The sequence below is a fragment of the Phacochoerus africanus genome, chromosome 11 (assembly GCF_016906955.1).
Source record: "Phacochoerus africanus isolate WHEZ1 chromosome 11, ROS_Pafr_v1, whole genome shotgun sequence".
NCBI classification, from domain to species: domain Eukaryota; kingdom Metazoa; phylum Chordata; class Mammalia; order Artiodactyla; family Suidae; genus Phacochoerus; species Phacochoerus africanus.
Window position 1 is genome coordinate 3,463,619 of NC_062554.1, and position 25,175 is coordinate 3,488,793.

The 25,175-nt window shown below is 43.3% G+C and overlaps 2 protein-coding genes across 2 annotated transcripts; both read right to left on the bottom strand.

Annotated features, from left to right (window-relative positions):
- Positions 1-4,276: 4,276 nt before the first annotated feature.
- LOC125111372 (olfactory receptor 56A3-like) lies at positions 4,277-5,236 on the bottom strand. The gene has a single exon (XM_047753315.1). The coding sequence runs from the start codon at positions 5,234-5,236 to the stop codon at positions 4,277-4,279; it is 960 nt and encodes a 319-aa protein (XP_047609271.1).
- A 10,970-nt stretch (positions 5,237-16,206) lies between these two features.
- On the bottom strand, positions 16,207-17,157 carry LOC125111373 (olfactory receptor 56A3). The gene has a single exon (XM_047753316.1). It carries the CDS (start codon positions 17,155-17,157, stop codon positions 16,207-16,209), a length of 951 nt encoding a protein of 316 aa, XP_047609272.1.
- Between the last annotated feature and the right edge of the window lie 8,018 nt (positions 17,158-25,175).

Below are 25,175 nucleotides of genomic sequence, written 5' to 3' on the forward strand. Positions count from 1 at the left end.
TTATCGGAGTGTTGTTTACTTACGATGTCCTGTTGGTTTCAGGTGCACAGCAAAGAGACTCAGTCATTCATATACACATATCCATTCTTCTTTTTTTTTTAACCAAACCTTGAAAATCGATACATGTTGCTCTGAGTTGACTTTATTATTATTAGTAGTAGTTGTTGTTGTTGTTTGCTTTTTCATTTTTTGGCCGCACCTGCGGCGTATGGAAGTTCCTGGGCCAGGGAGTGAATCTGAGCGGCGGCTGCAGCAATAAGACCTTGACCCAGTGCTCGGGGCAGGGGTGGAACTTGTGCCACCACAGGGACAACGCCAGACGCTTAAGCTGCTGTGCCACATGGGGAACGCCTCCCACGCTCCTTTTGGAGCTTGTTTTACCCCAGATCAACGTGAGCCCCACACCTGTGGACAAATTTCTGACCACGGATCTAAGCTTTGGCAGTAAAATCTGTCGCGGAGCCTATACGTGATGTTTTATTTGGACTTTATTCGTTTTGACGGCTGCTCAGTTTCCTTCCTGCCCACCATCCCTTTCAATGGGAGGAGCCAGCACCCACGTGGCGTGTAATTAAGTATGACCCCAAATGCTGCCATTGTCTACATCCATGTCCTTCGGTTTAGAGACCTAGAGAAAGTGTACTGCGGGAATTTTGTTTCAGTGATGGCGTATAAATATATTTATTTTTTATTTTTATTCTTCTGAGGTGTAGTTGATGTGTCGTACTCTGTATGTTTTCAGGTGCGTCAGATAGTGATTTGCAATTTCAAAGTTACACTCCATTGATAGTTATTATAAAAGGATGGCTCTATTCCGCTTGTCGTGGAATAGATCCTGTCACTTGTTTATTTTATACGTAGTGGTTTGTGCCCCTTCATCCCCTACCCTTACTTTGCCTGTCCTGTCTTCCCTCTCCTGACTGGTAACCTCGAGTTTGTTCCCTGTGTCTTTGAGTCTGTCTCTTTTTTGTTATAGTCACTGGTTTGCTTCATTTTTTAGATTACACATACAAGCAATATGTCTTTGCCGTATTTCACTGAGCATAATGTCCTCCACGTCCATCCGTGTTGCTGCAAATGGCAAGATGTCCTTCTTTTTCACGGCAGGTAGTATTTCACGGGGATATGCACAGACCACATCTTCTTTTCCATTGAAGTATAGCTGATGCACCGCATTGCTGAAGTTGCAGGTGTCCAATATAGGGATTCGCAATATTTAGAGATACGGAGTTCCCGTCGTTGGTCAGCAGTTAATGAATCTGACCGGCATCCATGAGCACGCAGGTTCGATCCCTGGCCTCGCTCAGTGGGTTAAGGATCCAGCGTTGCCATGAGCTGTGCTGTAGGTAGCAGAGGTGACTCGGACCTTGCATTGCTGTGGCCGTGGCGTAGACCAGCAGCTACAGCTCCGATTGGACCCCTAGCATGGGAACCTCCATATGCCCCAGGTGCAGCCCTAAAAAGCAAAACAAAACAAAACAAAACAAACCAATTTTTAGAGATTATATACCCCATTTATAGTTACTATAAAATATTGCCTATGTTCCACGTGTTGCGGGATATGTCTTTGTACCTTGTCTCTTTCATGCACAGTAGTTTGGGTCTCTTCATCCTCACACCCATTTTGCCCCTCCTTCCTTCCCTCTGACTGCTGGCAACCACTAGTTTGTTCTCTGTATCTGTGGGTCCTGTTTCTTTTTTGTTATATTCCCTAGTTGATTGCCTTTTTTATGAACTCGTGCATGTGACACATTCCACATATAAGTGATACTATACACTATTTGCCTTTCTTTGTGTGATGTATTTCACTAAGCATAATACCCTTCATGTTGTTGCAAATGGCAAAATTTCATACTGTTTTAAGGATGAATAGTATTCCATTATATATATATATATACCACCTCCTCCGTATCCATGCACCTGTTGCTTTAGAAACCTTGTATTTCTTTTTTAAAATTTAAATTTAATTTTTTTTTTTTTTGTCTTTTGAGGGCCCCACCCACAGCATATGGAAGTTCCCAGGCTAGGGGTCTAATTGGAGCAGTAGCTGCTGGCCTACACCACAGGCACAGCAGGATCCAAGCCACATCTGCAATCCACACTGCGGTTTGCAGCAATAACAGATCCTTAACCCACTGAGCGAGGCCAGGGATCAAACCTGCATCCCCATGGATACTAGTCAGGTTCTTAACCCTCTGAGCCACAATGGGAACTCCTTGTATTTCTAATACAGACATTTGGTGCTATGTATTTTCTCCTAAGTATTGCTTTAGCAGCATTTCAAAATTTTTGATATGTTGTATTTTAATATTTTTTAGTTTTAAAAATTTCCATCTTCTGTTCTGATTTCTTCTTGGTCTCATGGATTGTTTAGAAGGATATTGTTTAATTTTATATGTTTTGGTGTTTTTCTAAGCATCCCTTCACTGTTGATATCTAACTTAATTTCACTGTGATCTGAGACTACACTTTGCACAGCCTGAATTCCTTTCATTACAACAGGACGCGTTTTATGGCTCAGAATCCGGTCAACTGCAGTAAATGCTCCGTGGGCCCTTGAAAGAATGCACATTCTTCTGTGGCTCTTAACTTTGAAACTTATTTTTTTCTGGTACTAATATAACCACTCATCTTTTCTTTCGATTATTATTGGTATCATGTATATTTTCCTTCTTTTGCTTCTAACGTGTGTCTTTGGTTGAGGTGTACTTTGCGTAGGGAGCATTTCCTTGGGTCTTTCTTTTTCTCATCCAACCTGATAAGCTCTGCATTTTTCTTGGGCTTGTGTCTGTTCATTTATACTTAGTGTGTTTATGGCCGTGGGTGGCGCTTACATCGGTCATTTTGCATTTGTTCTCAGTTCCCTTCTTCCTTCTTTTGGATTAAGGTATCAGAAATTTTGTTCTTTTTTGTTTCCATATGTTATAACAATTTTATTTTGGGGGGTACTTTAGGGATTATTGTATCCGTCTCTAACTAATCACAGCCTACCTTCAAGCGGAATACATCATTTCATACAGGTATAAGATCCTTAAAATAATGTGCTTTCATTTCTCCTTCCCTTGTTTGTACTATTACCGGTATCCATTTCACTGTTTCATATGTTATAATCAGCTAACTCCTCTGTTGCTATTTTTATTTAAATAGAAAATATTTTCAAATGCATTTCAATAATAAAATGCGTTTAACCTGTTTAAGCGTGTAGTAACACATTTCGATGCTCTCTGTTCCCTTATGCAGGTCCATATTGACATTGGATGTCATTTTCTTCTGCCTAAAGAAGCTTTAAAAAAATAATTTTAGTGAATGTAGACTGCATACACAAATACGGGAGTAAAATCTGTAGGCATTAGATAGTGGCAAGTGCTGTGCAGAACAGTGAAACAGAGAAGGCATCAGGAGAGCATTTGTAGTTGGGGGAATATTGTTAGATCCTATCTAAAAGGTTGTGGTCAAGGCAACCCAGTGGACCCAAGGCAAAGAGCTACGAGGACAGAGCGACAAACGGGAAGGTCTCAGAGGCAGGATGTAGTTCGGTTTCTGAGAAAGTGCCTGGGAAGCAGTGTAGACGGCGAGAAGTAAATGACGTCCACTTAGAGAAACAAAGGCTTCTCTCCCTGGGCTTCCAAAGTGCCTTATGCATGCGTTTTTTTTTTTTTGTCAAACTCTTATAACATTGCAATATGCTCAATTTTACATATTTTTGCTTTTCCTGCTGGGCCAAGTGCTTTTGAGTAACGGGACCAAGATTGGTTATGTTTTTTCCCCCATTTTTTAAGTAATAGGCTGGATAAAATAATTTGCAATAAATATTTTTGAATGCCTGAAGAAAAATATTAAAACATGATATTTTAAACACTTTTTAACAGCTGCTTTTTACTCTTTTTAATCTTATGTTGACTCCTCCAAAGTCAAAGCACTGATTTAAGTAGGTTTTCCTTTTGGGCACGCATTTTTAAGGAAGTATAGATTTTTCATCTCCACTGGGTCTGCTTGGGCTATAATAGGGAGCAGCAATGAGGTGTGAAGCTGGACTCATCAAAATCCCTAACCCCAGGCCTGGGTAATATGCTAGGAGGCTATATACCTAGGGCCTTAGTCTCTGCCAAGACACTGGGGCAAGGTAAGAACCAGGATGGGACTCTTAGAGGAAACACACAGCTCATATCATAGGCATGAGCAGGGAGAAGATTAGGCCTGTATTTTTATCTCTAGTCCCTGCCTTTCAATTTTGATTTTGACTGACTCTCGATGGAGACAAGCAGCAAGAACATAGTCACTTCCTGCTGTCACTCCCTTTCCTCAGGAATTTCCAAATCCCCTGCTGAATCTCCTTGGTTCGTACACCATAGACGATGGGGTTGAGAGCTGCAGGAATGACGTGGTGGAGGACGTTCAGTAAGACAGGAACATCAGGTGACACCTTTCTCTTGGCCATGTGGGTGAAAACGAAAACCAGCAGAATGGTGCTGAAGAAGAGGATGAGAATAAAGTGAGAGCCACACGTGCTCAGCGCTTTGGCAGCTGCCCCCTTTGCCTTGAGTCTAAGAACAGCTCGGAGGATGAAGATGTAGGAGAAGAAGATGAGGATGAGGTCAGAGCCCAGCAGAGTCCAGGCCGCAATTAACTGGTAGATTTTGTTAAGGGCCACACTATCACAAGAGAGCTGGGACACAGAGAGGTTGGCACAGATACAGTTCTCAATTATATTTTCTCCACAATAATGGAGCCATGCAGAGAGGATGGGAATAGGTGCTGCAAGAAGTGTATTCCGGGCCAAGATGAAGACAGTTGCCTTTGCAACAAACTGGTCAGTGACGATGGATGAGTAGTGCAAAGGCTTACAGATGGCCACATAGCGGTCATAGGCCATGACCATGAAGGTGCAGGACTCCATAGGCAGGAAGCTGTTCATGATGAACATCTGGAGGAAGCAGGCAGAGAAGCTGACGGCCCTGAGGTCAAACCAGAAGATGGCCAGGACCTTGGGGATGACGGTGAGACAGAGCACCATGTCCAGCAGGGAGAGGAGGCTGAGCAGGTAGTACATGGGCTGGTGCAGAGAGGCCTCCAGCCGGATGGTGACCAGGAGGGTGGCGTTGGCCCCCATGGCCAGGAGGAAGAGGAGGCTGAGGGGCAGGGACAGCCAGAGCTGCCAGCTGGGGGACCTGACAAAACAATTCAGGAGGAACTCAGAGACTTCAGGAGAGAGGGAGGTGTTGCTGTAAGACAGCATTGGCAGTGACTTTGGTGAGGTAGATGTCTTTGAGTAGCTGAAGAAGAGAGAAGGAGTTCATTCCACCACAGGCTCTGATGCGTATGGATTTAGCTTATAAAACTCGGGAGGCTAAGGACACAACCCACCCCCTCCACCCCACAGCCCTTGTGCCCTGCACATTTTTGACACATAGAGGTTACCAATAAATTTTTGTTGAATACATAAAACGATGTTCCTCAATTGTTCTTTCATCTGTGCTTCATCTTACATTTTCTCTTGTGTGAATGTAATTTTTTTCAATTCATTTGCATGGCTGCCATCTAACAAATCATAAATTGTTTAACTATCTGATACTTAAATGGAAGATGTAAAATCGAAGCCTGAGGACATATTCAACTTTAAATTTTAAGCTTGTACGAATGCATTCAAAATGCTCGATGAATCCATCATCATGTTTTCAAGAGGGTAAAAGATGAGCATATGCAGGGGTGTGATGGGTTGTACATAGACCAATGTCCTGGTGAATGTTAAAAAAAATCATATCTAAGGTCATGTCTATGTCTAATCTCTGTCAATACCCACCATCCATAGCCACACCCACTTCCTTACCTGTACCTCAACCTACACATCTACTGAAGGCCTTGAATGCATCTGTGAACAGGCAAAAAAAAAAAAAAAAAGGAAATATCAGGCTAAGGATTGAGTGAAAATCAGACATCGAAATGAAACATTCATGTCAGCTTTCACTGGTGGCATTCTATGAAGGTAAGCGCCAGTTTTCATTACTTAACGGAGCTCAGGGCTGGAAGATAAAATCCAGGTTCCAGCAGAGCTGGAATCTATTACATCATCTCTCACACAGGCAGGACTTTACACTTCTTTCTGCATGGAGGTGTGCACTAGACATCCACCCACTCCTTCATCTCCCTCTGCCAGACCTGAAACCTGGAGTAAATGGACTACCTCAAAGCTTGTGACATGGGAGAAACCTTCCCTGTAAGTCCTGCTGCACAGGCTGGTTCTCATGTGACTTTATGCCCTGAGTTCACACCAACTGCTTGGCTCAAGGAATTTGAAGAAGGAATTTAAAGTTATCCTGGATGGGCAGTGGCATCAGAAAAGAACAGAAACAAGTCCAACATTTTTTGAGGACCCAACTTTTGTCTCAGGCTTCAAAGAATTTCACTATAGAAACCTCTGAAGGAATCGAGTTGTTTGCAGTGGAAAAAAATAATTAACTTGAAAAGAGAAAAAAATGAGGGGTTAAAGCCCACAAAACAATTGATAGTAGAATTCAACTTACAAAAATTTGAGATATTCATTTTGATATGGATATTGAACAAATTTCCTGTTTTTTTTAAAGAAAAGATAGAATAAGCTTGAAAATATGAGCGAAAGAAAAGCATACTTAAAAGAAGAATCGGTCATATCTCCTAGAAGTGAAAAGGATATAATAATTAAAATTAAACAATTAAGAGATAAATTTGGTAGCATATAAGCGGTGATTGAAAATACAATTAGTGAACTAGAAGATGGAACTGAAGACATTTTTTAGAATGAAGCTCCAATGATACATAGAAAATTTCAAAAGTGTAGATAAACTCCCCTTTAACTACATGGGATTTTAATAGACATAGTCCGTCACTCTATCTTTTTTTGTCTTACTGGGATTAAGAAGGTCAAATCCAAGATTGATATTTTGTTCCGAACACTGGAGGCTATAAAAAGTAACAAAGTATGTTTGAATGAGTCTCTGAAATTTTTGAGAAATACAATAACAAAAATAAGAACTCAGTCAATGCATTTAACAGTAGAGTAGAGAGAGCTAAGAATTAGTAAGTTGTCGGAAGGGAGATCAATTTGAATGACGGTTGGGAGAAAATTAAAACAGATGGGAAATGCCAAAGAAAGTATGAGAAACTGAGGACAGAGTGAGAGGGTCTAACAAATAAAATTTGAGTTCCAAACTGAAGGGGGGAAAGAATGAGGTAGAGGCTTTTGAACTTTTCAGAAGAGAGAAAATACATCACTAATCATATTCAAGAATTCCACTGAATCTCAAGTGAGATAAAACAATTAAAAAGCACACCTCCGTATATCTAAATATATCTAAATGTGTACACCTACAGATCGTTGTCTAACTTCAGAGATGACAGACAGAGGAAAGATCTTAAAAACCAGCATGATTATTTTAATCAGTAGAATCCAAGGAGTTCCCACTGTGGCTCTGCCAGTTAAGAACCCGGCATAGTCTCCCTGAGGATGTGGGTTCCATCCCTGACCTTGCTCAGTGGGTCAAGGATTCGGCATAGGTTGCAGACGTGGCTTGGATCTGCTGTTGCTGTGGCTGTCGTGTAGGTCACAGCTGCAGCTCTGATTCAACCCCTAGCCTGGGAACCTCCATATGCGTCAGGCTATGGGTACTAGAAGTCCACCTTATGAATTGTACATTACCTGAAGAATTGTATTATATTTATAGTTGTACAACCATCATCACAACCTAATTATAGAACATTTCCATCCCAAACCCCGAGTCCACCCCTCCCTCCCCCCAGCCTGTCCCCTTTGGTAACCTTAAGTTTTTCAAAGTCTTAGCCTCTATGTTGCAGGTCGCTTTTCTCTCACTGCCCTCATTCTCCCCCAACCCCGTGTATGCATATCATTCTGCCCTCTTTCCCCAGTGGTTAGGTTACCCGGCAATAGGTTAATAAGATTTCCATGCCTGTTTTGTTGTCAGCCTTCTTGGGGCAACAGCTGTGATCTCTAAGGGCCATCAGACGAGGGACCTCAGTGACGTGTCCAGAGGAGTCCCATCTCTGCAGAGACGTTTCCCAAGATCACTTTTGGCTACGAAGTGAAGTCTATAGAAGGTGGATAGGAATTCGTATTAAGCTTGAGGAGGAGTGGGCCTGATATGAAACCTCTTCAGTAGGACCTGGAGGCAAGAAAGAGGGCCGGGGAGTGATGCACATTATGAGGGAGGGAGAAAAGCTTTGCGACGAAGGCGGTGCTGTCTGCTTGCTGCCCCTGGCGCCCTTTATCGGTCTGAAGGAGGCTGTGCATAGTCCAGTGATTCCAGGCCAAACAAACACATAGTCCAGTGACTCCAGGCCAGACAAATGGAGGCAGGGAGCGTGCAGAGAGGTAGGGGAACAGAAGCACACATGCCCTGAAAATAGGTGGTGGAGGGAAGATGGAAACAGAAAACGGACGTTTACAACAGAAGAGATTGGATGGAGGGCAGAAAGGACAAAGGGAGCTAGAGAAGTAAAGGGAAGAGCAGAAATAGGAGTGTGTGTTTTTATGACGTGAGAAAGGCGGTCAAAGCAAACCAGTGAAGGTTTCTAAGTAACGACCTCAAGGGAGAAGGGTGGGGATCCGGCTTTCCCTTCCAGGTGTGTGTCCCCCCCCCCCACGTTCCCATTAACGCTCCTTCATCCTCCACTGAAGGATGTGTTCCACCTGACACTCTGCTGCAGACTCGTGAACCCCCTCCCGGACTCAGCCCCTCCCCAGCAGGTGCAGAATTCTGGGCTTAGCTCTGCCATGGTCGTTTTTGCCTGGCCCCATGCCACTTCTTGCTGTCATGTCCCTCCAAGCTCCCATCTTCCACCTTCAGTCCTAGTTGCAAGCCCAGCCTGGTCCCACTGCTATCCTTGCCCTGGCCAGGTGTCCGCTATCACAGTGGTGGCTTTAGCGCCTTCTTTTTCTGATGGAGCCAGACTTACTGGATGGAGACAGCGATTTCTGCCAGGGAGAAAAAGCTCTGGCTCTGCCTGATTGAATCTTCTACCCTCTGGCTTTCAGAAAGGAGAGTTTATGCCTGAGGCTCTACTTCCCCAGGGAAAAGACGGCCTTGCTGGCCCTGTGGGGCAGAGAATCAAGATCCCAGCATCCTCTTGGCCCTCCAGGAGAAAGCTATGCTTCCAGCTCCTCATGTTCTGTGATCCCTAGGCAGGCAGCATTGCCCCGAAGGCATAGTGAGTCTCAGTGTTCACTGCCCTGTGCCAGTTAAATGGGGAAATGAAAGCCCGTTTAATTCTAGAAAGCAAAACCCTAGGGCGAGATGGTTCAAGGCAAAATGCTTTGACCCCAGTGGGTGTCAGCTTTGGACTTTCTAGCAATGCACTGATAAAACATATGCCTGATGAGCATAAATCCCACCATGTGCTTTTTGGGACTGATATTTTGTAGTAAGTTGTAAAGCACTCAGATCTGTTGCCTGATTTTTTCATGCCTGGGACCAGAAGTTCTACTTGAGTGAAACACTTTTACTGTAAAAATCCAAGAGGATGATTGATATTTAATTGCATACTTTGTAATATATTCAGTTAGTGCCTGGCAGGTCCAAAACATGGTTGATCTGTTATTAAATTTTTTCCTAACTGCGGCCACAGCTCCTTGGCTAAAGATTAAATAGAGCAAAACTCAGCTCCTAACTCTGCCACTTGACATGTTGCTTAAATTACCTGCCTCATACTCCTACTTTGCATATTTGCTGTAAAGAATCAATCATGTTCGGAACCCTTGACAGTTATGGCATTGTTATCATTATTCCTATTCCTATAAAATTTGGCTTCTCGGCATTTTTTTTTTTTTTTTTTTTAGAAAATGGTTAGTTGCCATGAACCATGAAATAGCTGCTGCTTCTCATCATCTCAGAGCCTTTTACATAGCACGGCCCATGTCGGAATGAGGTTGACCTCTAATTAGTGCCTACCATTTGGAGCTCTTTCACTTACAATGGTTGGTTTGGGCTTGTCTTCTGTCTTGTAGTTTTATTTGCTCAGAGCACCTTAAGAAACACGATTGTCTCACTGGATGTCTCATGCGCATCTGATTGTAACGGGGGGTCGTGTCTTGGGGAGTACCACCTGTCTCTTGGAGATTCCCCTCTCATGTAGCACCTCCTCTTGTCAATTTCTACACGCCATGTAGTTCGCTTTTAAAGCCAGACATCCCCACATCTCTCCAGATCTTCTCCTTTGGTTGGTAACCAAGAGACACTTCATAGCATTTAAGCAACATACGCTTCCTTTTGACCTTGTTGGATTGATTCGTGTCGGGGTCTTGGGAGACGGGGCACTTCTCATGCTATTAACCCTTTATCAGGCTCGGTCTCAGGACAAGTGACTGCTTGCATTTCTAGAGCCACTTTGCAATCATAAAGGGGTCTTTCATTTCATATTCATTCTTACATATTCAGTTGCAAAGTGTATGTCATTTAAAGACATTTATCATTGATAGTCACTTATGAAAACAAGTTCTGTTGAGTATATTTTCAGAGTTTGGGCTGGAAAGAACCATTACCTGACACCTGGCAATTGCAAAATGTCCAGCCAAACTTGCTATGGGACCAGTGAGTGAAAAAGGTATTGGAACCCTCCTACACTATTTGTGGGAATGTAAGCTGGTACAACCACTATGGAGAACAGTATGGAGGTACTTTAGAAAACTCTACATAGAACTACCATATGACCCAGCAATCCCACTCTTGGGCATATACCTGGACAAAACTCTCCTTAAAAAGACAGAGGCACCTTCATATTCATTGCAGCACTATTCACAATAGCCAAGACATGGAAACAACCCAAATGTCCATTGCCAGATAATTGGATTAGAAAGATGTGGTGTATATACCCAATGGAATACTACTCAGACGTAGAAAAGAATGAAATAATGCCTTTTGCAGCAACATGGATGGAACTAGAGACTCTCATACCGAGTGAAGTAAGTCAGCAAGAGAAAGACAAATACCATATGATATCACTTATATCTGGAATCTAATATATGGCACAAATGAACCTTTCCACAGAAAAGAAAATCATGGAGATGGAGAACAGACTTGTGGTTGCCAAGGGGGAGGGCCAGGGAATGGAATGGACTGGAATTTGGGATTAATAGATGAAAACTATTGCCTTTGGAATGGATTAGCAATGAGATCCTGCTGTGTAGCACTGGGAACTCTGTCTAGTCACTTATGAGGGAGCATGATAATGGGAGAAAATAGAATGTATACATGTATGTGTAACTGGGTCACCAGGCTGTACTGTAGAAAAAGAACTGTATTGGGGAAACAGCAATTTAAAAAAAAGGTATTGGAGAATTTCTCTTTATAGTAATACCTTGTACAATTTATAAACTCTTTCTCTTAAGACCGTTTCCACTTGGAGATTCTCATTTGCTACCTAAAACCTGAAAGACACCAGCAGGCTCAGCTTTATTATTTACTAAGAAGCGGTAAAGGAGAAGTGACATAAAGAATTGCTGTTCCTACCAACATGTATCGAATACTTTTTATGCGAATTGAATGCTTCCCCCCCTTTTAAGGCTCACAAAATACTGTGATAGAAGTCATATTACCTGAGCTATTTTACAGATTAGAAAACAAATGCTCAAAAGGGATAAGAAAATTGTTCAACATTGAAGAGCTATACCTGGAGAGGACAGGGTTAGAAAGCAGATGCATGAGATTGGAGAGCGTAGCTCTCTGTAGTAACATTACGAACTTTCTATGGAACAAGGAGTCTTTGGAAAAATATCCAGGAGAGGGTGGGGCTTCATTATCTATAGATACAAAAGCCACACAGGATATAATAGGGAGTTCTGGGATTTAATTTACTTTAATTAAAAATGTATACATGGAGTTCCCGTCACAGTGCAGTGGTTGATGAATCCGACTGGGAACCATGAGGTTGCGGGTTCAATCCCTGGCCTTGCTCGGTGGGTTAAGGATCTGGTGTTGCTGTGAGCTGTGATGTAGGTCGCAGACAAGGCTCAGATCCTGCGTTGCTGTGGTTCTGGTGTAGGCTGGCGGCTACAGCTCTGATTGGACCCCTGGCCTGGGAACCTCCATATGCTGCGGGGGCGGCCTTAGAAAAGGGGAAAAAAAATGTATGCAGGTGTACATTTCCTTAAGAACATTTTGAAGATAAAATGGTATAAAACCAAATTCATAACATTAGAGTTGCAGACCTCATGCGGGTTGAGAATTACCCAATTAAGGTCCGAGGATCAGGATTCAGGATTCAATAATGGTAAGATTTGGCTGTCCTTGAGACGTGTGTAGGTCCAAAATTACACTAGTGAAGACTTTTGGCGTGCGGCACGCCTCAGAGTTACACATTGTTTTGTTTTGTTTTGTATTTTCAAATCTCATATGTCTGTTTCTGCCTTTTATGTGGATTATTTAGAGCAGGGTTTCTCAAGTAGCCTTGGCCTCTTGACCAGACAATTCCTGTTGCATGTGTGGGTCTATCCTTGCATTGGGGGAGGTGTAAGGGCATTCGGGGGCTCCCCTCGCTATGTGTTAGCAGCACCCCCCTTTTCTTCAGCTCTGGCCCCACAGTTTTCAGAGGCAGAATTTTCTCTGGACGTTGTCATATGTGTCCTAGGTGTGGAAATGGACACCCTTTTCTTCAGCAGGTGCACCAATTTGAACAGCACGTTTTTACCCTGTTGATAGGATTAACCCTTGTCCACACAAGGCTTCTTTCATTCCGCGTGGGAGAGTGGTTGGTTCAGAGACCATATGGCCTTCAAATCCTGGCCTTAAGGATCTGGGCTTCGTAAAGAAAAAGTTGGCGGTTTCCTGCTCTAGGATTTTCACTGTGCATATTTCGGTTATCTCCGTCAATCTTCAAATAAACTTGACATATTTCGCATATAAAACCAGAAACCATATTTACTTCTATTTTATCACTCCTTATCTTTTTTTCTATTTTCCTGTCCATCTTAATCTGCATATTTTTAAAGTCTGAGGATGTTGTCATTACGTTTTTCTTCCCCACTTCCTTCTCGTCTACGCCTTCAATTACCAAGGACAGGGATGCTAGACTGGTTAATATTGTCTCACATTTTTTTTCTCCGATTATACTGTCTCTACATCTCTTCTCCATTATTTCTCTCTAGGCTTCAATTTACGTAGATTATACTTCTATATCTTTATGTATGGTTTTTTTTTTTTTCCTCTCTGGTGTCAAATCTGCGGTAAACCTATTCAATAAGTTTTATTTTTTCTTCATATATTATATAGTTTTATTCTAAAGAGTCCATTGGATTCTTTTGTGTACTTTCCTTTTATTTCTTTATGTTTTAATAAATCCTTTTCATCTTTATAAATCTTGTGTTAATATTTTTATCTTTATAATTCCATTATCGGCACTTTTCTTTTTTTGATTGCTATGTCTGCTTGTGTTAACTGATTTTTCTCCTAATAATAGGTTATATTTTCCAGCCTCTTACTATGGCTATTGATTCTTTGTTGGATGTTGGAAATCTTTTTTTTTTTTTTTTTGGCTTTTTGCCGTTTCTTGGGCTGCTTCCGCGGCATATGGAGGTTCCCAGGCAAGGGTCCAATCGGAGCTATAGCGGCCGGCCTACACCACATCCACAGCAACTCGGGATCCAAGCCGCGTCTGGAACCTGCACCACAGCTCACGGCAACGCCGGATCCTTAACCCACTGAGCAAGTTCAGGGATCAAACCTGCAACCTCATGGTTCCTAGTCGTACTTGTTAACCGCTGCGCCACGATGGGAACTCCGGATGTTGGAAATCTTATGATGCTGGAAATCTAGATTGAGTTGTATTGCTCTAAAGAATGTTTTAGGTCATTTGGGCTGCTATACTAAAATGTCATAGACTTAGTAGCTTATAAACAACAAGTTTATTTCTTATAATTCTGGAGGCAAGAAGTCCAAGATCAAGTCACTGGCATTTTCCTGTTCTGGTGATGGTCCTTTTCCTACCTCTTGCTGGTGCCTTCTCATTCTGTCCTGCTTTCCTCCATCCTATATCCCCCCAGGGCCCACCCTCTGGGGTGGCTACAGTGGCTGATGGCTTGGTGGCTGAGCGAAATTTGTTGCTTACCAGAATGGCAGGCAACATTTTTTTTTTTGATTTACAGCTATGTTAATATATATGTAGATGACAAAACTTGCAAACTTTTAATATTTCTTAAGATGTAGTAACTTAAATTTACTTTAGAAGAATATTATTATAGCTATATTTGTAAGATATCTCCATTGGTATCCAGGTATGTACATTTTAAATTAAGGCATTCTTCTTATGAGCGAATGAGTTTTCAGGGACATCTTTGCTTCCAAATAATAAAGAAAAAAGGTTACCTATTTATGTGAATCTAATTGGATATTGATGGATTGCCTTTTACTTTCAAGAAATGTATTAAATATTGATATATGCTTTTACTTATTGTTTTCGATGTGAGTGCATGCTGATTTCTCAGAGAGTAGCTCCTAGTGCTCGGAGGGAGCTGAGAAATCAAATACCAATTTATTGTTCTTCACTGTGAATGGAGCAGAAAGAGAAATGGACAGAGCTTTGCAGAACGAAGCTTAGTCAGCCAAGGACATATCCCTGGTGCTTTCAGGGAAGAAAGAGCCAGACTTTGGGGACAGCCTTGGACTTTTGGGAGTTTCTTTCCGTGGTCAAAACAATATAACACACTTATAAGTTGCCACTGAGACACACAAGCTTATGTCTAGACAGGACCGTCTAGACAATCATTCACTATTTTCAGGTAATAGTAATATAGAATAATAGTGAAACACAGTGAGATTCATTTTTTCCCTGGGAAACTATTTTTGTGTGGTTGTGCAAGGCTTAGAACTTGGCTCTTCTAACCCTCTATCCAGTGCTTTCCTATGTTACCAAGTATCTTAAAGCCCATAGAGGCACGTTATTCTGTTCCTCACCCCTTTTCATTTGAGGAGAATATATTCCCGGAATTAAAATTTGTATATCTCTTAATCAAACACTGAGCTCCTGAAAGCAATGATAATATTTACTTATTTTTGAACCCTAATACCCAAAAGAAAATTCCAAGAACACAAAGTATGCTTAAAAACAGTTCAATCAGGAGTTCCTGTCATGGCTCAGTGGTTAATGAATCCGACTAGGAACCATGAGGTTGCGGGTTCAATCCCTGGCCTTGCTCGGTGGGTTAAGGATCCGGTGTTGCCATGAGCTGCGGTGTAGGTCACAGACGCGGCTTGGATCCCGTGTTGTTGTGGCTCTGGCGTAGGCTGGCTCCGATTGGACCCCTAGCCTGGGAACCTCCATATGCCACGGGAGTGGCCCAAGAAAAGGCAAAAAGAGCAAAAAAAAAAAAAAAACCCAGTCCAATCAATAAGAAAAAATGTCCAAATAATCTGTTATATTTCAGCATTATTATTGAATCATATACTGCAATGCTTACAATTATTTCACTCGCTAGCACAGCTATGTTGGCATACCACACACCATGACTCCCTGGATCCAGAAGGTAAGTATTCAAAGCATAGACCTATGGGGGGGACAAGTCTCTTAAATCTAATAAAACTATTTGATAACTGTTAGATGCATGAGCAATTCAGGAAAAAAACGTGCCTTCTTGCAGTGCATATGTTATGAGAAGCGAAGAGAAAAGGGGGCGAGACAGAGACAGAGATATAGTGACAGAGAGGCAGAGGGAAAGACAGTGAGACACAGAGAGACGGTGAAACAGAGATGAATAAACACAATAAGTGGCTGAGAGCTGAGAGAAAAAGACTCAGCTACAGAGCAGTAGCAAGCTTCCACCATTCAGGACTGAAATCTCAACTCCTACGTCTCTGTCTCCAAAGTGCTCGCGTCTGTGGAAATAAGATTAAGTACACATTACACTTTATACACAGAATACCCACAGGTGTATTCTCAAGAATATAAAATTTATGTCATCTGAACAGCTGCCTATTCAGGAACATAAACTTCTCACTTTAGAACCTGTGTAAGGAAGCTCAGTATTTTGGAAAACATAGGACAATAAGTGTGGTGAGAAAAGATTGATGAGTGAGAGAAAGAGAAGCTTGAAATTGGACCTTTATTAAAGAGGACATAAATACAGTTAATCCGGTTTGGAAGAATAACATACAGATATGAATTTCAGCCCAGTCACTCAGCACTGATTTAAACCTCCTCCTACTGTGGGGGGCAGAGCCTCAACTGTGCTCATCCCCACCCTTTCTTCAGCAACCTCTGGATTCCTTGCTTGATCTCCTGGGTTCGCACCCCATAAACGATGGGGTTGAGGGCGGCCGGGATGACATGGTGGAGGACATTGAGCAGGACGGGCACATCCGGGGACACCTTCTTCTTCGCCACGTGAGTGAGGACGAAGACCAGGAGGATGGTGCTGAAGAAGAGGATGAGGATGAAGTGGGAGCCACAGGTGCTCAGGGCCTTGGCCACGGCACCTTCTGCCTTGAGTCTGAGCACGGCCCGCAGGATGAGGGTGTAGGAGGCGAAGATGAGGATGAGGTCAGAGCCCAGCAGCGTCCAGCCCCCAGCAAACTGGTAGAGGCGATTGACGGTGACATCGTCACAGGAGAGCCTGGAGACAGACATGTTGGCACAGATGCAGTTCTCAATGACATTTCTGCCACAGTAATAGAGACGTCCTGAAAGACTGGGGATGGGCAGTGTGAAAAGGACATTTCTGGCCAAAATAAAGATGGCTGCCTTGGCGACAAACTGGTCAGTGATGATGGAGGGGTACCTCAGAGGGTGGCAGATGGCCACATAGCGGTCGTAGGCCATGACCATGAAGGTGCAGGACTCCATGGCAAGAAAACAATTCATGATGAACATCTGAAGAAAGCAGGCAAAGAAGCTGACGGCCCTGAGGTCAAACCAGAAGATGGCCAGGACCTTGGGGATGACGGTGAGACAGAGCACCATGTCCAGCAGGGAGAGGAGGCTGAGCAGGTAGTACATGGGCTGGTGCAGAGAGGCCTCCAGCCGGATGGTGACCAGGAGGGTGGCGTTGGCCCCCATGGCCAGGAGGAAGAGGAGGCTGAGGGGCAGGGACAGCCAGAGCTGCCAGCTGGGGGACCTGACAAAACAATTCAGGAGGAAGTGTGAAACCTCAGTGGCGATGGTGCCATTTTGGTGGGCTGTCATATTGTGTCATATATTTCTACAGCTGTCTCTTAGTGATCTGTAAAAATGAGGATAAAACTTAGCTACTGATTCAAGATATGTAAAAAGAGACCAATTGCTTTACCTCAATAAAACCTTTCTATCCTAGCAGATGATTCACAGCCAAGGGACTCCATCTGTATGTCCTGCAGGCCATGCTACTGTGACATTCCTATTACTTTAGACAACATAAAGGATTGAGGAGACATGATTTGTTTATACATGTTCAATTTGTTCAAGATTTATTTTTAATAGACTATTAAGATATTACAGAAACTAAAAGAAGGAAAAATCATTTAGAAAACTACGTTGTGACTGGTGAGTGTCTAAATTTGTACTTATTTATAACTTTCTTCTTTTTCTTAAAAAAAATGACCACATAGATCCCCATCTCTACAATTTAACTATAACAATATACCCGAATAAGCTGCAGAGTCTGGTGCATCCAGGGACGAAGATAAATGACGCTAAACCTCCAGCAATCTGAATCTGACCTTTTAGCTGTACTTATTTTGGTTTAATTAAATAATACTAAAACCATATCGAAAATAAAGTGAGTTCATTTGCATTTTGTCTAAAAAGTCATTTTAATTTGTTAGGTAGAGATCCTGAGAGCAATGGCTTTTTTTTTTTTCTCTTTATTTTTTTAGATTTTCATACTAGTAAGATTCCGAACTTCTGGAAGAAACAACTGAAAAGCAGAACAAGCAAATCTCTCAGCTTATGGGGGAGCAATACTTATCCTTAAAGAAGATGAAAATGGATCCTTCTGATTGCAATATGCGAGGTTGAGGAAGTCTACTCTTCAAATCTTTACATCTCCTTTCCATTTCCATTTTCATTCTCCAAGAAAGTGATGCAAGGACCTTAGTTCAGAGTTGCCATTGTTCTCTTAACATTTTTCCGTTTGGATTCTGTTGGGTACTAGGGTCACAACACTGAATAAGGCATTGTTCTTAACTCCCCAGAAGGTAAAACTAGAGTCATTCTGAGGACAATGGGGAATAATAATAGGTGCTGTGAGCAATGATGGGGTTTGCTTAAACTATTAAGGGGGTGCTGGGAGGGCTGGTGCGGGGAATAGGCTGGAGAAAAGGAATTCGGAATGAAGTGGTGTGACTTCATTTACATTTGAGAGGAAGGATCTAAGGCTCTCCGGGACAGAGTCCAAAGAAGGCTGCAGCCTGGAAAAACGCACAGGTCAGGTTGTCCTGGGGTCCTTCAACCACGCAGTCTATTGTATTCAAATCACACAGTCTATTGTATTCGACTCTGTCTAAACAGGCAAAGATCTCTTGGAAGTGCTGTCTTGCGGGTTTAGCAACATTTTCATCAGGAGTCGGAGAACGGCCTTGTTTATTGCTCGTTAGGCTCACAGACACGTGATCACACATTAGCTTTGATCGACAGCATTCCCGTGTAGAACTGCATATCGTATTTGATATTCTGCTTTACGATTTTTAGGCCGCTCGCCCCCTCAGTACTAAGGGCAGTTTTCCAGCTGTCAGGAACCTCCCTTTTGTTTCCACGTGCAGCTCTGCCTCCTGCGTCCCGGCTCACAGAGTCCCCTTTCCTTCTCATCCTCTTTTGTATGGAGAATCTTTTGATCATTTTCTTGGGTTTTTTTTCTCTAAGCGGTAACCCCTGAAGGGCTCAGTAAAGACCGAGTCAGTTTCCACAGCCAGTATTTCTGTTTCAGAGCCCCACTTGCTTCACTGCAGCCCAGTTCATCTTGCCTAGTAGTGGTTCAGGGCTTTGCCTGGTGGGTGGTTCACAAAGAGTAAGAGATACCAGAGTACAGGGGGTCCTGCTGATAAAAGTCCATAGAAATACAGCCTCCAGGGCTGAGGTGTGATCAAAAGCCCTTCTCCACCGTCCGGGCACTACGTGCATTCAACTCTGCCCATCGCTTCCTCTTTCTCTCTGAATCCGTTCCTGTGTAAATTTCAGGCGTAAACTCTTCGCCCTCGCTTAACCCAGAACGCGACACAGTGACACAACCCCTCCCAGCGCTGCCTGTATCCACACCATGTACAGCTTCAGTTGCCAAATTCTAAATGCCCCCTTCGAACGCCAGCTTCTGCATTTGGATTTTGCCAGTTGATCTTTGCTCATCTCACCCTCTGATCTTACTCTGCAAAACTTTTACATCTAATCCCTACTAGTCACAGCCCCAAACCTCACCACCTCCAGGATGATTTTACCTAGGATTTTAATAATTACCGAAAGAATTAAGAATCCCCTGCATGGAAGCAGAGGACGTCTTGACATGAACTTAGGAGGGCACTGCCAATTAAAACAGCTGGTGGTGAAGACGGGGGGCAGATCAGAGGAAGAAGAGTGACTCATTCTTCTGACCAGCTTTGGGATAGTAATTTCTAGTAATAGGATGACATTTCTGAGAACAGGGCAACAAGATTATTTTGTCTCTTTTCCCCACTCATGATACTTCTTTTTTTTCCTTCTCTTCTCTCTGGGGTGTTCATTCCTACATGCTCTTTACCCTAGAAACCTTTCAAGCAGCATTGAACAATCTAGTCTTAGACGTAAGTTAAAGTATTTGCCCCATCTCCATCTTTTTTTTTTTTTGCCATCAGAACCTGCCAATGGCAGCATTAGGACTGAGGATCAGAAGCTAGTGATTTCTGGTTCCACCCAACGGCAGGAAGAGGCCAGAAAAGCTGAAGGTCCAAGACCGAAGTGGAGACGCAGCTGGCCCAGCTTTTCCCCAGCTGCTTGTTAGGCTGCAGCACAGCACTAGGAAGCTCTGCCCTAAGAAGTGGTTGTTAGTAATCACTGAACGTCACAGACTCAGAATCTTCTCTTTGAAGTGTAGTTTCTGACATTATTGAGGGCATCCAATGACAGATACCTCATTTTTCTTGAGGTCTAATTTCCTGATTTATGAAGCTTTTTACGCAGAGATGAAATCTGACCAGCGATTTTCTGATCCCCGCCGACCCCACTTGTGGTCTCTGTCCTCAACCGGTGAAATTACATGGAATTCCAAAATTTAAGCCTTTATGGGCAGTCTTTGCCCTAATGCCTCTAGATTTCCATATCCATAGTTGACACCCCTCCAAATTTAAAAAAATGGGTTCCAGGTGATTCACTCTCCAACCTTCCACGACCCGTTAATCTCCGGTGGACAAATTCCAGCTCCCGGATCTCTCTCAACAGCAAGCAAAAGGATCAGAGATGGGAGCTCCCACCATGGCTCAGTGGTAATGGACCTGAGGATGCATGTTTGATCCCTGGCCTTGCTCGGTGGGTGAAGGATCTGGCATTGCTGTGAGCTGTGGTGTAGGTCGAAGACATGGCTCGGATCCCACGTTGCTGTGGCTGCGGCATAGGCCAGCAGCTGCGGCTTTGATTTGACGCCTAACCTGGGAACTTCCATATGCCATGGGTGTGGCCCTAAAAAGACACACACACACACACACACACACACATACATACAAGAGACGATAAGAGGAGAACAACAACAAAAAAAAAGGTCTCAAGCACAGGCTTTCTCTCACCTGCGCCTACTCACCTGAGACAGGATGCTGTCTCTGCTACCCAGGTTTTAGAGGACCTCAGCAGCACTGACCCAGGACTGGAAAGGAACCCAGATCTCCAGTGAGGAGACTGGTCCCTCCTGTCTTCTGGTTAATCTCAGTGTTGCTGCTTCTCAGGCACCCTTCACGCAGACTCACGTGAAGCAAAGTCGTGAAGAGGGCTGTGGCTCCACTGCTACGGGAGCCTTGGGTGGTTCCTGAAGTACCCGGGTAATTATAACTCCAGAGCCTCAGGGATTCTGCCCTTTGGGAACTCCTCTGAACCTGCTTCCTTCCACCTGAAAGGCCCTCCTTATAGGCAGGAAGATGGGAGAAGAAAATGATTTTCTATCTTTTTTTAAAAAGGACCTCTAATAATCCAGCCCTACACAATTAGTCTTCTGGGTTCAAGTGTCCCACACACATCCACACATGTTTAGACACTTTTGCACGCCTGACACCTTCCATGGATCCAACAAGCTCAGTCAGGGGTTCTCATGGGCTTCCTGCGCCTGCTGTTAGATAGATGCACCCCAAACCATGCTACATTTTTAAAATGTATGAGCCGTTCTTCATTTCTATTCTTCAAATATTGTCCCCCTCCCATTTCTTTATTTCCTTCTGTGACTCTTCTTCGACCAAATTTACATTTTGGTTTTTTTGCTGGAAGTCTCTTAGTAATTTCTTCCTCCTTCCTTTTGGCTATTCTGACCATTATTAAATACAACCAGGATTTTTGTTGTTCAATCCAGCTCATGAATATGCTATCCAGCTGCATTTGTTAGCTATTCGACTCACCCACTAAAGGCCTCATAGCAGCTGTTTTATTTTTTTAATTCATTCTTTTTATAACTGAATGTCCTGACTTTCTATTTCCAGTGTCTGAGGGCGTTAACACTTTTATTTATCAGATAAATACTTTTTTGGTGCTTACAAGCTAAATACAACTAATTTATCTGTGACAGATATTTTGTCTTTTAGTCATTAATTCTGATGCTTATGATTTCATTCACTGTCTTTATTTCATTGTGTTTCTTATTTAATTTTTTAAATACAACTAATTTATCTGTGACAGATATTTTGTCTTTTAGTCATTAATTCTGATTAGTTCACTGTCTTTATTTCATAGTGTTTCTTATTTAATTTTTTTTTATTCTGTACTCACATTTTCTGAAGGCATGAGTACTTTGGATAGTCAGCTACACCTAGGGGTCAAAGGAGACGGATCCGAGAGCAAGTTCTAGGCTGCGAATCCTCCAGATGAGTTACATCTGTGATTGTCACACCTCAGAGAAGGGCCTCATTCCTGACTGTGGTTTCATATGGTTTCCTACAACCTGGGCAAACCAGCCCCGCGGTTAATCGCCTGTTACCCCTGCTCCAGCACCGCTCCCTTCAGCATCTGCTCCTAAATAAAGTTACCTGGACCCCAGCTGGAACCGCAGGGGGCCTGCTCTGCGCTTGCAAATAACACGCCATGAGCATCGCTCTGCAGCCTCCTTCCCACCCAATGGTTTCAGGATGGTACCAGCTGTTTCAGGACAGTACCGTGTTTCTCCACGGGATTGCATGGGAGAAATAAAGACCCCATAAGTCTATCCCCTTGTCTAGTTTCCTCGGGTGCTGGTCCTCTCCTGCTTTAGGCGGCAGGGACCTAACCAACCCTGACTTCGAAAGGTTCGTACAGGTTTTGCGGTAGCTTCTGACATCACAGGATGCTCAGAGTCTGGGGCAAGGGGCAGGCTGCACTTTGTTAGATGCTTTTTCTGTATATATTGAGGTGATCACATGGGCTTTTGCTTGTTTGTTACTGTATCAAAATACACCAATTGATATTTAAATGTGAAACCAACTGTGTATTCCTGGGATAGACCAAACTGGATCTTGTCCAGTTTGAAATATCAAACGTTTGTATACTGTTTAATTTTTTGGACCTATATCTTTGAAGGATAGCTCTTTATTATCTTGGTATGTAATGTATTGGTCTGTTTTTGGTATAAAAGTTTCTTACAGCATGAACTGGGTAGTATCTCTTCTCCTTCATTTTCTGGAAAAGTCTGTGAGGAATCGGTGCTATTTCTTCTGAACCCAAAATACATACAACATGACTTCTTTTATGTAATGCTTGCTTAAGGCAAGAAACAGCGTAAGAAATCAACTTCAGGGGAGTTCCCATCACAGCGCAGCAGAAATGAACCTGACTAGTGTCCATGAGGATACAGGTTCAATCCCTGGCCTCGCTCAGTGGGTTAAGGATCCAGCACCACCATGAGCTTCAGTGTAGGTTGCCGGTGAGGCTTGGATCCTGTGTTGCTGTGGCTGTGGTGTAGGGGGCCACAGTGGTGTAGTTTTTCAGTAATGGAACTAGCCTTTAAAAAATTTTTTCGGTGGTTGTTAATATGGTACACACTTTATAAAATCTCATTACACCATATGCACCTTATTGGCTTTTTTTCTCCAATTTTCTATCCCTGCTGGAAAGCTCAGGTGCACCCTACTGTGTATAAACTATACCTTAATAAAATTTATAGAAAAAATACATACAAAACCAACAAAAATGAAGAAATAGGGATGCCAATTTATATTTGATCAAGCTAAACATTAAAATACTATCATACTATTACCATTATTTTTAAAAACGGACATTTTAACACTCAAAAGAGGATGATCAGAAGTCTCAGAATTAAAAAATTCTTTGCATCCTATATACTAGTATTTCTGCCATTCTTAATATTTTTCGGACACACAGACCTTTGAAAACTTTGCCATAGACAGCCAGCAATTCATTGTGGGGCATCTGGGTCCCTTGAGTAAGAATGCCCACCAGCCGAGAGGCACCGCAGGGATTCAAACCCAGCTCCCTTTGACTCTGCAGAAGACATCGCTGCTGTCTGGCCTTGGATGTTCACCCTTCCCCCACAGACCAACAGCGTTCGCTCAGAATTACCCATGAATCTTTGCTGGGGTACCTGTTCTGACCTCAGAAACGGCCTTGGTCTGAGCCCAGCGCGTTCAGGAAGTGCAGGCTTGTCAATTCCTACGAGAACCGTCCTCAAGCAATGATTGACAGGACTTGGGTACCCCAGCCTTCCTGCCCTCAAATGAATAACCTGAAAGAGTTTCTAATCAGTCTCCCATGTGCTTCCAGAGGGACGGAGCTAGTTGTTTACAGCAATAACTTCCTCATGATGCCTCTGTCTTGTCCCTGAAACTAACTCCCCATCATGAGCAAGACGATCAGTCTTAACCAGTGCTGCCCCCCGCTGGCGGAATGGCACAAAGACCAAGGCGTGCAAGGTCGTGGCCCACAAACACACCCCGGTTTAATTCACCAGCACAGTCCTTGAATAAAGCATGGCTATGGCAGATAAAGTTGAAAACAAGTAAATTTTATTACGACGAAGCCCCAGGGATAACTGGTGTGCCAGATGTGGCATCTTTAATAAAAGGGACGAGGTCTCTAGCATTTACTGGACAGATATTTTTCTGCTGATGTGGTCTCTCCGGTCGAATTCTAGCAATAGAATAGATCAAAAGGAGTTTCCATTCAGTGGGGGTAGGCAGCAGTCACAGGCAAAGACTTTCCCAGGGCTGAAGTCATTTTTGCTCCTCGTCACAACGTAGGTTGAAAGAACCTTGACGGTTTCGATGCTTCACGTTGCACGTGGCTGAGCCATACTAACCGGAGTGGTTAAGCAGAGAGCGCCAAGGTCCCTGGATTCTCTGATAGGACACCTGCATATGGTGAAAGTGAAAGTCTCAGGGAGATTCAGGAGCTTTTGCCACATTAAGCACTTCTTTACATTTCCAGTGATTGGGAACATTCTCAGCCATCACTCCTGTGTCAAAGGGCAACTTATTGTACCTTGCACCTCCTACCATTAAGGAAGAGGCCTCTCTGGATTTTGGAGACTGCTCACAACACCCTCAGGGATTCAACCCTCTTGGGGGTTCTAATTGGATCCATGGGGCTATAGACCAGGTGAGACTGAAGATTTGATTGGGACCAAGCGTAAGGGAGAGCCCAGCACCGGGTTTAGGATGACATTCAAGCACCCTTGCTTCTCAGAACATAGGATTTGCAGATACAAAGTCTCTCCTGGTATTGTTGGTAGATAAAAACCTGGGCGGAGTCTCTGGCAAGTTGTCATATTAGAGTCTCAGAATCAACCTACGGTATGTGCAGCAGAGAACAAACCAGCCACCATTCAAAACACAGCTTGGGTTACCTGAAGTATGAAGCAGTAGAGTTGTTCAGGGAGAGCTGTGACCCATCCTAGCACGACGATTGCATTCTGGGGATTGCCTGGAGCCGCCACAGAGGACACAATTTATGTTACAGAACCTGTTGTCCAGACATCATTTCGCCTCCCTCATTTGCATGAATGCATTCCCCTCTCCTCACATCACCAGCCTCCAGGAGGCCCCCCCATGACCAGATAAAACAGGGAGGTCAGAGTT